Raw genomic sequence first — 13,527 nt, 5'->3', positions numbered from 1 at the left:
TCTGGCATTTATTTTATTATTTTTAAACTTTGCCCTATTTTATTCTATTTTATTTGTGTGTGTGTGTGGTGATTTCTGCTTCAGATGCTGAATGGAGAACTGAAGCAATTGTATACTGCCATTACAAGAGCCAGGGTCAATCTTTGGATCTTTGATGAAAACAGTGATAAACGAGCGCCAGCTTTTAAGTATTTCATCAAAAGAGGATTTGTTCAAGTTGTCAAAACAGATGAAAATAAAGGTAAAGTTATACTAAAGCTTCCATAAAAGAGTTTAATACAAGGCAACCTACTGAATGCTTTCTTGCTTTCAAGCTGTATGATAAAGAATGTTAATTTCTTTGGTCCCTCTGGGAGGGACCATTGATTTTGCCCTGCTTTGATATTGCCCTTGCAAATGTTCACTGATTTCAGTGGGTCTTACTTGTTTGGGCTCTAAAGATCATTTGTATGTGTTAATAAATAATAGAATTGCTAATTCATAGGTATAATTTTTTCCTGCACAGAACTAAAGGTAGTTTGGGTTACCATGCTGGCTGAAAGAGATTTACCAAATCAGAGAATTTGGTTTCTATAAAGACAGTGGATTTACTTAGTTTTATCCATTAAGAAGCAGAATTTTTATAGGCTTTTCAAAACTATTTGTTTATTTCCAGGACTGACTGGAAGAGATAAAAATTTATTTAACTCACAGTTACCATTACTGATGTGAGCACAAAACATAGAATTTGGAATATTAGGAGATATTTGTGCTTAGCTTTCGTGCATAACAACTGATTTCTGCTATTTATCTCTTCTAACACAACAGTTTTTTTCCCATAATGTTCTAGATTTGGATGATAGCATGTTTGCTAAAACTTCATCTCCAGAAGAATGGATTGCACAGGGAGATTACTATGCTAAACACCAGTTCTGGGAGGTAAGAGCACGTGGTAGCATGTGCTGAAATAAGGATTCTTGCCTATTCTGAAACCTCCTTTTTTTTTTTATTTTGTACATCTGTAAAACTATTTGTAAACCTTCAGTGGCTCAATTGCAGTGCTTTTCTTATTTGTTGGTTTATGATTCTGTAGATGTCTGCAGACAAATTATAAACAACTTGCAAGAAATAAGCAAGGAGAGAGCAGCCTGTTGTCTGTAAATTACAGACAGAAACGTGCAGGGCAGGGAGGGGGAAACTTTTTAATATGCACAAATTGAAGATGATTGGAAACAGTTGTCAGCAACAATACAAAGTGCTGGAGCTTGTGAATCTAAACCACATGCATGGCACTATCATTACACATTGATTCCTGTAGGCACTTATTTGAAGTGTATTGATTTGGGGATGATCTCAGTGCTCTTCTACGTTTGTTTGTTTGTTTTTTTAACAGTAATTAGGGATGGATACAAAATGCATATTGAGGAACAACATGTCAGAACTAAGGGAATTTGCTACAGCAAGAAATCTGGAAAAAGTGCAGCAAAATTATTGTTATATTCCCTTACTATTTAAAGAACGTGGAGGTTTTACATTTATTTACTTGTTAAATTGTTAGTTTACACAATTCACATTTGGCATGACAACTAACAGAGTGCAAAAGCAGTTTTGAATACTTATTTTGGTGATAGAAGAAGGAAGACTTCCACTTTTTGATGATGGCAGCATAGTCTTTTTTCACTGAAAAATAGATACTTGTAAGAAGGCAAAAATTAAAATAATAAACTACCTCTGTACGGATGGTATTTTTCTCTTCTGAGAGGAAAAAAGGCAGTTTTCTAAATGGACAGAAAATTGTTCATTTAAAAAGTTGAAAAAAAAATCTTGAAACCTCAAATATAACCCCCATATTATCTGCCATTCTCTTTTTTTCATAACCTTGATTTTTTACTATTTCTGCTCACAAAAGGAAGTTGTCTGGTCAACAGTGTGTCTGTGTAAATGGCTTGGGATGTGGAATTTCCCAACAGAATGAAACACAAAATGAATGGTTTGAATAAAGAAATATGATGTGGGAAAATGAGAAAGGTGATAAATAAGCCAGCCTTGTTAGGTGCATATTTAACTCTCAGTGATCCCCTTTAACTTATCACACAGGGGGACTGGTATGGTAAAAGCATGAATCAACTTTCCACATTGCCTGATTTAACTTTGCACAAGTTGTTTTTCCTAGTTTTTATTAATAGATTTAACGTGGCAGATGCCTGGTGACTTGCCAATTAATGACTTGGATCATCATTCAAAATCATGTGTGCTATTTGTGCCATCAGCCTCTCAGGAATTTTGCTTCTGTTGCTTCCGTGTCGATTTTATAAAATGCTTTCATTGTAATTCTAATTATGACACAGTCTCATGTGAACTGACTTTAAAGCTGTTCCTTTTTCCTATGAATATGCTGTCTTTCACCTTTTCCTTCTTCCATGCACCCTGAGGTCTTTCTGTTTTCCATTACAGCGACTGTAAAATTAAGAGTTGCTTTTATGTGATAAGCTGCAGGTTGGATGCACATGGATAAATTCTGTGTGTGATCTCACTCTAGGTAGCAGCCAAATGTTACCAAAAGGGAGGAGCAGCTGAGAAGTCAAAGCTGGCCCTGGCACACGATGCTGTTCTCAAAGTGCACTCGAAGAAAAGCAGCCCCAGGTGAGTATAACACGGGTGGGCATCATTCTGGGGTGCCAAACTGATGAAAGGCTGCTGGGGAGGATGCCCACCACAGCTGTGAGACCACACTGGAGACCTGGAATAGGCATGTAGGTGAGGTGCCTGTTACAGCTTTTTGTGAAGAAATTGGAAAGTTCAGCACAGCTGCTGCAGGATCTGAGTTGCTGCCTCCTTTGGGAAGAAGTGAAGGCAATTGTAAACTGTAGGCTGTCCAAAACAAATGTGACCATTGCAGGATTCCATGAGAAAAAGCAACAGAATTTGAATTACCAGAAGAGGTTTTTTTTCTCAGATGAAGATATGAAAGCATATACTATCAGCAGTTCTCAATTTCAATTAATCCTACTGCTTAACCAAGAAGAAGGGATGGTGTTTTACATTTGGGAAGAAAAGCTGCTAACGAGGAGCGAGCTTTCAAATAGAATTAGTGTTTGAGTCAGTCTAAATTAAACAACCTGAACTACATCTGAACCAAAGAGCAGTTTTAAAAAGAGGACAGATTTTGAGATGAATCATTTATTTATTCTGTCAGCTGTGCAAAATTGCTCCAGGGCTGGACTGGAGAGAAAGTTTGCAGTTCTCTGAAGTCAACTGTTTGAGATTTGATGTGTGTAAGAGAGGGGAAAAAGCTTATAGCAGAATGTGACCAGAGCAGAGGAACACAGCACTGAGGGAAGAAGAAGGAAAATCTGGAAAAATGTTATGACTGGAATTGATTAAGGATTAGCTTTTGTAAAAGGCTCGTTTTATATTACTAGCACTGGCAAGAAGTACAAGCATAGATCTGAAATTTTTAGTAGGCTGTAAGCTTGTCAGATGGGCAGAATTTGAGAAGTTAGGTTAACTAGGATAACTTGTAAAATAAATCGACATAGGGTAGGATGACATACAAGATGATACAAAGAAAGTTGGTGTAGAACAAGATGCGTTGACAGAACGTAATAATGAAGCTGTAAACGTGGCTTTCTAAAATTAAAAATGTTAATGCTCTCGCACAAAGCATGAATAAAATTCCTGTGTGCTCTATGGTATGAGATGCTCTGTACAGTTCTGATTCTCTCGACTCAAGAATGGTGAGTTCAAAGTAGTTTTAGGAGGAAGATAGGCTGCATGGACACCAAGAAGGCTTAGTCATATAAAACAAAGACAGAACAAATTTGATTGTTGTCTTTAATGACATAGGGGCTAAACAGCAGGAAGGATGAAGGAACAAGTTAAGCTCAAGATGAGAAATCAAAACCATACTAGCCTTTACTATACTTGGTTCGAGAATTTGATAAAGAGCTTTTTACTGCTCATGAAATTCTGGAAAACAGCCTTCTGGGCAGAGCAGCATTTGTCCAAAATCCAGCTAATTGTGAAGTAATGCCTCATCAGTTTAATTATGGAGAGGAATGCATTATGTCAGTGTTGGTTGGATTCTTGTTATAATCTTGTGATCTTAAACTTCATTTAATTTGGATAATTTTCTCTTACTTATTTCTACAGAGAAAAACAGATGGAATATATGACATTGGCTAAAACTTACTTGGAATGTGGAGAACCAAAACTGTCACTGAAATGTCTGTTTCAGTCAAAGGAGTTCCGGCTTTGTGCAGAACTGTGTAAAAAGTTGGGAAAGGTATTGCATCCTTACCCTGCACTCTGCTCTCCTCTTTCATTTTCCTACAGCTTTTTTTCCCCTCCAATTTGGTGCTTGTACGTCCCTATAGAATTTTTAAAGGTGATCTGTTTCAGAGCTCGTAAAGCAACAGTGTCTTTCTGTGACCTGTATTAGCTGAACTAAAACAGCTCCTTATGCTAGGCCATTCAAGATGAGCACATTCACAAGGAAGCATTTGTCACAGAATAGCTTTAAGAGAAATGAAGAGGACAATGCAGTTATATAGTCTAGATTTATTTCTTTGGCTTTCCTCGAATGTCAGCATCAGTCATTTCTGCTTTGCAGTTGAAAGTTGATTTTTGACTGATTTCACAAAATACAAGCTGCTATTTCTCTCGTATGTTACTGTGATGATGCTGCAGCTTCACTGATTACAGACGTCTAAATGGAACGTTGAAATTTGCATGGGTTAAGAAACGTACTGAGAACAACAATTTCCTAGGCTTGTGAGGGTTTTTGTTTCTATCTGCAGTGTATTTCCACCAAAATATCTTAAAATGATTGCTCCCAAATATTCAAACTTCAGGATGCAAGGTTAAGGCAGCAGGAACTGTTCTCATTTAATTTACTCCTGTTGATTTTGAGAAGTGTGAAACTCAACAAAAGTATGTGTGTGCTTTTCAATAACTGGCAGTGGAGAATGGCAAATACTTTGTAAATCCTTAATTTTAAGTTCTAATTTTTCCAATGCAAGTATTTTGAAGGCTTTTTACATTTTAATTAAAAAAAAAAAATCTCTTCAGTTTTATTGGTGGCTACTTAGCAAGTACTTGATTAGGTTAAAAGGCTTTGATTACCTTTTATTAGAGTGTGCTTGTGTATGAGACGCCCAAGTGATAGAGTTACTAATTTTATTCTATTCGTGTAGTTTTGGCTGTTTAGAGCCCTTTGATTTCACTATTGACATCTGCATTGCAGATGAAAGATGCTGCAGTGTACTATCAGAAAAACCAGTGCTACAAAGAAGCATCTGAATGTTATGAACAAATCGAGGAGTTTGATCTGGCAGTTAAGATGTATTGTCAAGAGGAGCTCTACGAAGAAGCAGCGAAGGCAGTTGAAAGGTATCTGTCAGTAATGTGTTGGAAAATAATTCTCTTTTCCATCTCCAACCTCAGCATAAGACAGTTGGTTCTCCATAGGTTTTAATGAGAATTTTGGCTGGTGACTTTGTTTTATATAAAGTTAAATTTATTAACTGTCAGAATTCTCACTGGGGTCATGATAATGTGCAAAACTTTCTACTGCATTCACAGTTTGCCCGGAAACTAGTTTGATTTTCCTAGAATTCTTTTCCAGTCCTGTGTTACTGGTCATGTAAATTCTTCTTTGACCAGTCCTCTGAACTAGGTTTCTATGGTAAATATAACAAAAATGTCTAATAATAGTAATAAAGGACTAAAGCTGGTTTAGTGTGTAGAGATAGTTTGGTCCAAAGCTTCAAGCATTAAACTCACCTTACTTACTAATGATTTTTTTTTTAAACCAGCCTCCCCAAATCATTTATATGAATTCATCATCAAAAGTACAAAGATCTGCACTCCCACGTTTATCACAAAAAGTAATAGTAATGAAAAGCTAATGACAATTTACTCACTGTAAGAGATTTGTATGGAGCATTCTTGTCTCAAAGTTTGTTGAGTGTCACCCATCTGAGACGTATCCTGCTTGGCAAGCCTTTGTGTTCGACAGCTGCTCATGGAGTTGAGCAACCAGAGAGAACTGATTTTTGCTACTGCCTACTGAGTTCTAAGGGCAGGTCAGGCTGCAGGGATTGCAGGGATTATTGTGGAAAAGACAGCCACCACACAGCCAGTGTGCATACCCAGGTGACAGGCACTTGATTGCTAAAAGATGCAACAAGAAAAGCAGGCAGTGCAACTGGAGACACTCATCAGGACATTATTCATTCTCAGCATGCAAGAGAGAATCCTTTTGCAAGACTGGCTTATAGAGTATCTTAATAAATTGACATCAGCCACAAGTAATTAATAACTGAATGTTTCAAAGTATGTGTTTTGAAAGATGCAGCCAGGTACTTTGCTCAGGCACTCAGTAAGCAGCAACGTCTATGTATGACAGACTTGAAACAGTTTTCTACACTGACTGGTGTATGTTCATTTTGCAGAATACCATCTATTTTGGCCTCGTGGAGAACTGATTTATTTTCTAATTTCATACAGTCATTAAGGTTGGAAAAGACCTCTAAGGCCATCTAGTCCAACTGTCAAGCCATCCCCGCCATGCCCACTACACCATGTCGCTCAGTGCCACATGTACACAATTCTTGAACACTTCTGGGGGGGGGGGTGACTCTGCCACCTCCCTGGGCAGCCTGTTCCAGTGACATACCACTCTAAGAACAATTTCTTTCTAATATCCAACCTGAGCCTCCCCTGGCACAACTTAAGGCCATTCCCTCTCATGCTGCTGGTCACTTTAGAAAAGAGGCCGACCTCCAGCTCACCACAACCTCCCTTCAGGTGGCTGTTGAGAGCAATAAGGTCTCCTGTGAGCCTTCTCCAGCCTAAACAATCCCAGTACTGTCAGCTGTTCCTCGTAAGACAATTTTCCTTCTGGTCCCTGTTCATGTAAATAACCACTCTACATCGAGGGTGACTTTAACAAGCAGATTATTACTTGTAAAATGTGACTGAAGTAATTAGTCAGTGTGGAGAAAGATTAATTAATGCTGTAAACCTCGTGATCTTGTTCTTACCAGAAGTTTTAATGTTCTTGTTTCAGGCAACCTTCTGTTGTTTTAACTAAATTCCTTTTTAAAATGTTTTGGGATTATGTGATTGTTTTTTTTCATGATAAACAATAGTCATAGTTGAACTAGTTGTCATTTTTCATGGAAGAGAGTCTAGGGGTAGCTATTTGTTCCTTGTTGGGGCAATTTTTAAAAAGGCAGTGATTTTGTGTCTAGGTTGATCATCCGTAGTAGTAAATTGACGTATGTTTTATTTCAGATATGAAGAGATCTTAAGTGCAAGAGGACAAATGGTATCCAAACTCTCATGTACAGCAAACCAGTTGTATTTGGAAGCAGCTGCAAAGTACCTGTGTGTGAACAGAATTGAGGAAATGATGCAGGTCCTCTCAAAACTTGACATAGAGGATCAGCTTGAGTTTCTGAAGTCTCGTGGATGCTTGCACCGGACTGCAGACTTACTGAAAAGAGAAGGTCGACAAGAAGAAGCTGCAAAACTAATGAAACAACATGGGTTTGCTCTTGAAGCAGCTAACCTCACAGCAGTAAAGGAGTTTCGTGCATCTTGTTTGCTTGCTGCAGTTCGTGCTGGTACAACTTGTTCAGAGTCCACCTCTGACCTGGTGGACAGAGAGGTCATGCTAAGAGAAGCCCTTGAGCTTTGTGAACAAACTAATCAGAAGTCAGGCATTGCTGAGGCTTTGTTTTTGCAGGGAGCTCTGAAGGGAGACTTTGAAAAGCTGAGCAACGCATACTGTCAGTTTCTATCTGTGAATCATTCTGCTGGTGCAGTTGAAGTTCTCTTTGTGCTCTCTCACTGCAGCGCACCAAGCCAGGACATCCTCTGTAAGGCGACACATGGCTTAATGGCTCTCCTGGATCTGGTTAAAAGTTTAAAGAAAGCAACCACCAATGTAGAGAAAGATATGGTAAAGTCATGCTTTGCCTATTTTGGTGTCATCCCAACAGGTGACAGTTGTTGCCAGGTGTCTCAAAATGAAGCCGAACCCATCCTCAAGTTTTTGTTAGATAAGGCAAGTCTAAAAGAGAGGAAAACAAAAGGCAATTTCTCAGTAAGCACAGAGGCAGTAAAATCAGCTTTGAAGCAGCACTTGCTAAGCAGGTTGTGCTCTATCACCCATGAGTTACTGAACAAGCATTACCCCGATATTTGTATGAAGTTCATTGTTGGCTTGAACTGTGAGGATACAACCTGTGAGGATTTTCATAAGCCCTTGATGCGCCATGAAGCAAGGATGGTATTTCAGTGTAAAATGCATCTATCAGCAATATATGGACTGCTCTTGGAAGCCACACACACTTTCCCTAAAGAGCTGCTGAGTCACTGCAAAAGCTTTGATGGTCTTTTGACTTCTGACAAGTATGTGTCATGTAAAGCCCTTCTCGAAACATTTTTCCCTAGTCATTTCCATTTGAGAATACTGTCAGAGAACCCAAAGGCATGTAAAGAAATACTGGGATTTAGTAACATTACTTCCAAACCATGTCGAGCAATGTTGAATGAATACATCTCATTTAAGTTTAAAAATGAAGATGCTAGAGCCAGAAGAGAATCAAGTGACTTGTGGCTAAGTGCCATGAAAGTTTTTCTCTTATCTTCCGGATATCCTGAAGAATTTGAGAAGCTGCTTTTTAAGGAAGAGGACGATTATAACAGAGAGCTAAGCCTTGCTTTGTCAAAGGCAAAAAACGCCCCAAAAAGTAAAAGCCAAGGAGGAAAGATCAAAGGAATAGATGGCAGGCATGGTATGTTGCAACCTGACAAGAAAACTGAAAATGCAGGGAGAACACACTTGTGCTTCATTCGACTCCTTCAAAGTTCATTTGAACAATTCTATGTTTATAAGAACCCTGAAAGCTGTAAAAGGCTGTTTTTCCGATTTATGAACGTCCTGGTCAAGAAATGCACAAGGTACCTGATTCCAAGCATAGGAAATACAGTAATGTTGTTGGAATTCCAGTATATTATCTGTTGTGCTGTGCTGATGCGACTCAACAAGAATGTGACTCTGTGCCTTCCCAAGAGTTACATTGCTCTCGTTCATTATTGGGATTTTTTGTTCAGAAACAAGGGCCGTAGCAAAGAATTCACAGAGACATTTTCCATTATACAAGAGTATAGACCAAAAGACATACTTGTAGCTGAACAGAATTTCAGATTTCATCTCTGTTACCTGGCAAAAATTTTGTGTGGAGTTCATGAGAATTTCAGCGTCCTTCTGGATGCTTTTGAGGATCCCGACTGTGTAACTTCAGGAGAGGCTGAGCGAACTGTAGTGCTGAGCTTAGTGATGATACTGAATGCTGATCAGGTGCAGAATTCTATGTGTAAATATCTGCTAAGCCAACTCTTTCCTGAAATAAGGGCGATGCTGAAATCAATGAGAAAAGACTCTCCCTCAAAAGTGCCTGTAAGATTACTGAAGGTCGTGGAACAAGTGGCTGGTGCTTCAAGTGTAAGAGAAGTCGCTGCAAGCTTGCAAGAGCTTCTGATAGAGCGAGATGAGGAGTACTTATTTGACTGCCGATGGAGGTGGGACTGTGTGTATGCTCAGGGGTATGCACCCATCCGGGGTATCCTGTATGAAAACGTAAATTTTGACAGGTTTATAACCTCTTTGGATAAAACAGAATATGCTGATGAGATAGAGAAGGAACTCGAAAGCGATCAGTGCTTAGAGGACCAGAAGGATCCCCTGGAAGTGATTGCATTCAACAAGCAACAGAAGCAAGAGCAGAAAGCATCTGCTCTACGCCAGCTGTATCGCGTCTTCCACTTTGGTTTTGTGTGCATGAGGTGGAAAAGGAAGGCCTGCTGCAAAGCAGAGCCTGTAGCAGTGAAAGGAGAGGAATTTTTATCAGATATCTTCAAAAAAGCAGATATTGACCAAACCCAGTGTGACCTCTGTGGAGTCAGATTTATCCAGAGCTCTGAGAACTATTTCGGCCAGGCTGAAAGCGTGGAGGCAGACACTGCCGAAGCTGTGACACCGACAGAAGAAAAGATGCAGGTGGAAGGAAATGCAATTGTTGCAGCCAACGAGGCCTATATTGAGCACAGAAACACAGATGAACACAGAAATAATAATGCTGCCTACAAAAACTATGCTGACTTTTTCAGAAGAAAGATAGATCCGAAAATACGTGACGGACTGGATGTAGTGGAGGCCATTACAGAAAAGACTTATACTCAAGACCATTTAGCCTATAAAGAAGGTTCCAACTTACGCCAGAGAAAAATCAAAGAGAATATTAAGAAGATTTCAGATGCAGTAGAGGAAATCTATGAGAGAAAAGCCTGGGCTGAAGGTGAGGCTTTTCATTTTTCTTTTAAACAATGAAATATGTCACTTGTGGCCAAACTTCTAGACGTGACAAAGCTCCATTCACAAATCTTAATGTGGTCAAAAGAAATAAAAAACCACTACATGTTTCAGTACAGAGATCAGTAAGTTCTGGTACTTAGGAGATACATACTTTGATATAGGATTTCTTTCTCATTGCTTAAATCATCATTCTGTGATGACTTTTGCAAGCAAAATTGAATCACCAAGTGAGTAGCCTAGAAGCAAAATTGTTTGGGGTACTTGCTCTGCAAAAGTGACATCTTACATCAAAATATTGTTACTGGCTTTAGCGTAGAAATCCAGCAACCCTGTCAAGTTGTCACTGTGATGGCTGGCAGTAATGAAAAACTGTAGTGTTCTATGTGTTCCTCAGCTCTTACCAGCACAATACTGGTAATCTGTATTAATCTGTAACTGAATGTTAGGTTGTGGTCTTCACTTTACTGTAAAAGCTTTATCTTCACTCCTAACTGAAACCTTTTCAATAAGGATAAAATGTGCAAATTTTGCTCGTTAGTTAGGTTTCTGCTCAGTGAACCATGACAGTTGTCCTTGTTGCTTGACACGTAGAATTTCAGAGGGATAATGAAAGCCAAAAATTTTCATTCTCCAAAAATAGATAAACCAGAATACGTCCAAGAGTTTCAGGTACACCTTGAAAGGGCCGCACAAGGATGGAGAGGTGATCTTCTGCTCTCTGTGTTAGCAGTGTCAGTTGGCTTGGGGAGTAATACATACAGCCTCTTCATCCCCAGTAGTGACTTTGGTCTGTACATGAAATCACTGGAGATGAAGACTTCTTGCTTTGCATCATTATTGTACACATGTTTGTGTCAGCATGCTTGGCTTTTAGCTCCTGTCTGTCACTCAGAACACTCAGGTGTTCTTACCGAATGCTAATTGTGCTCCATTCCAGCTGAAGAAATAATAACTGAACATGCCAACAAATTGTTTGCTGTCACTGATGAGGCTTGTAAGTGGCTGAAGAAAATGGATTTACAGAGAATAAAGGAAGAAGGTACGTTTTGAAATTACACAGATTTCTGGGCCCTCTAGTGGTCTCTGTTTGGTAACGGTCTCTTAGCTTTAGTTGCTTCACTCCCCTGGTCAGCAGTGCTGTGGATATTCACACAGCAACACAGAACATTAGGCAATGATAAACAGGCACTTGCACGGGGGGGTTAGGGAAGGTGCGAGGTATTTGGTCTTCAGCTGGCTGCAGGGCGACTCAGACTGAGCAGGGCCCCACTGCTGGCACTCAGTTTGTCCCAGCCTGCATGGAGCATGTATGTGTGAGTGTGTGTGTGTGTGTGTGCATACAGCTGTGTGTGTACCTATGGCTCAAGGGCAGTCCTAGGATAGAAACTTGAGTGAGGGGACAGAAGAGCAGCTGTCTTCGTTTTCACTTATTACACCTGCTTTTAACTGTGCTTTGCTTTTATTGGCAGTGAAGTGGTCCCCGAGTACTTGAAAACCAGTGTCCTAATAAAACTGATCTTCAGCTTGGTTCTAAGACCTCTGTGAAGTAAAAATATATGCAGTTAGATTTCTTTTGGTTTTGGTCATTTTACTTTGTGTTAGATCAAAAGTAATATGCTTGGATGCTATCAATTGCATTAGAGACTTTTAGGCAAGTTTAAGACTTCATTGTGCCTACCCATATGTTTAAGGTTAAGCACATATTCCAGTGGTAGAATTGCAAGAACTGTATAAAAAAGCAGAAATAAAGTGCTTACAAGTTGCACGGTATGTAAAGTACCAAATTGACTCTATTTTAGAGAATTTTATTGTGATAAAGCTTTGTGTTACAATTTTCTATTCCAATAATGACAGAATGATAAGACTGCATGAGAATGCTCTCATGGTCTTACAAGCAACATTATACCCTGTCACTCCCTCTTTAGAAGTCAGCAAGCAAATGTATTTACTGCTGAAACTGAACCTTGAGAGGGGAAAGGCACTCTTCTTAAAAAAGCCAAAAGCTACAGCATCAAAACAGATGTTGAGTGTAAAAATAACAACTAGAGCAGCAAGGCCCTTTGTCATGTAAAACACAGCACTTAAACATGACAGTATGCATATGAAGGTATTTTGCTGATATAAAATCCTAGTGGTAGATCTTGTCATACTATTAAGAGAGAGAAGATGTCATGTCTTTCCAATTTCTTGTTGTTTTCTTTTTAAATACAGACTTTGTGCATGATAGAGACTTGGAAAATGAAGTAGAAGATGAAAGCATGGCTTTTGAAGAACTTGCTTATAAAAAACCATCAAGAAAAAAAGGAAGATGTGGGAAATGGTGATCAGAAAAAATATGCAGCTGCTATTCTGTCCTCTGGTAATCTAATGTTAGAATAAAATATTAGGCTTATTAAAAAGAAGAATAGAGTGTTGGGGTCAGAAATTGTAAGAATGTGAAGAAAAAAGCAACTTGTTCAGTTGTTAACACTTCTGTCAGAGTAATGATTTGTGCTGATGATGTAGCTGATAAAACCTATGAGAGGACAGATTTCCTTTCACATCTACATTGCCTCTTGAAAGTAACCAAAAGCCAAAGAAACCAGCAAGTAGGAAGAAGCAGTCATGTTTTGGCCTTATCTCAGGGGTATTTTTCTACCAAGTCTTCATTATTTTTTTTTTTCTTCTCTGTTAATTGACATAATCATTCTTCTGAGCTGGAACACTCAGAAAAAAAGACAGCTTCTCTGATTTTAAGAGGTTTTAATTTCTGTTTTTAGATTACCACTGTAAACTTACTGTCCCTTGAGTCTTGTGCTTGGAAATGTTTAAGTCGCCAGGTGAGGTACTTGGGGTACCTCTCTTCCATATTTTTATAGACAAGAATGATCATTCCTAGGCTTGTTCATGTTTGGTTTTTTTGACAATGTACATACTTCTAATTAGATAAACAAGGAAATCTTGACGTTTCTTCTCTTTCATAAAGTTTTGATATAAACTGTTACCTGTACGTATTGAAATATAGATAATCTCTCTTTTAAAAGTATTACATGGTGTTTTATAAATTTCAATCAAAGAAAGCCTTTTGTAATGTTCAATAGCATTTTATAAAATTTGTAAGACAGTTAAAACTGTGTGATTTTTGTCTTATTTTTGAATGCTTTGGGAAAGCCACAGCTGAC

General features: G+C 38.7%; 1 protein-coding gene across 4 annotated transcripts in view; it reads left to right on the top strand.

Moving 5' to 3' along the window:
• Positions 1–13,476, top strand: part of TRANK1 (tetratricopeptide repeat and ankyrin repeat containing 1) — a 52,556-nt gene extending 39,080 nt beyond the window's left edge. For all 4 annotated transcript variants that reach the window (XM_052696767.1, XM_052696765.1, XM_052696766.1 and 1 more), the window contains 8 exons: positions 85–241; positions 830–918; positions 2,519–2,622; positions 4,132–4,264; positions 5,225–5,370; positions 7,279–10,349; positions 11,304–11,405; positions 12,578–13,476. In XM_052696767.1, coding sequence (XP_052552727.1) covers positions 85–241; positions 830–918; positions 2,519–2,622; positions 4,132–4,264; positions 5,225–5,370; positions 7,279–10,349; positions 11,304–11,405; positions 12,578–12,690 — 3,915 coding nt within the window. In that variant the 3' untranslated portion in view covers positions 12,691–13,476. The remainder of the gene's footprint in view (positions 1–84; positions 242–829; positions 919–2,518; positions 2,623–4,131; positions 4,265–5,224; positions 5,371–7,278; positions 10,350–11,303; positions 11,406–12,577) is intronic.
• The last annotated feature ends 51 nt before the right edge of the window (positions 13,477–13,527 follow it).

Source organism: Tympanuchus pallidicinctus, unplaced genomic scaffold (assembly GCF_026119805.1).
Source record: "Tympanuchus pallidicinctus isolate F22 unplaced genomic scaffold, pur_lepc_1.0 scaffold3, whole genome shotgun sequence".
NCBI lineage: Eukaryota > Metazoa > Chordata > Aves > Galliformes > Phasianidae > Tympanuchus > Tympanuchus pallidicinctus.
The sequence above is the reverse complement of the archived record's forward strand: the minus strand, read 5'-3'. Positions and strand labels throughout refer to the sequence as shown.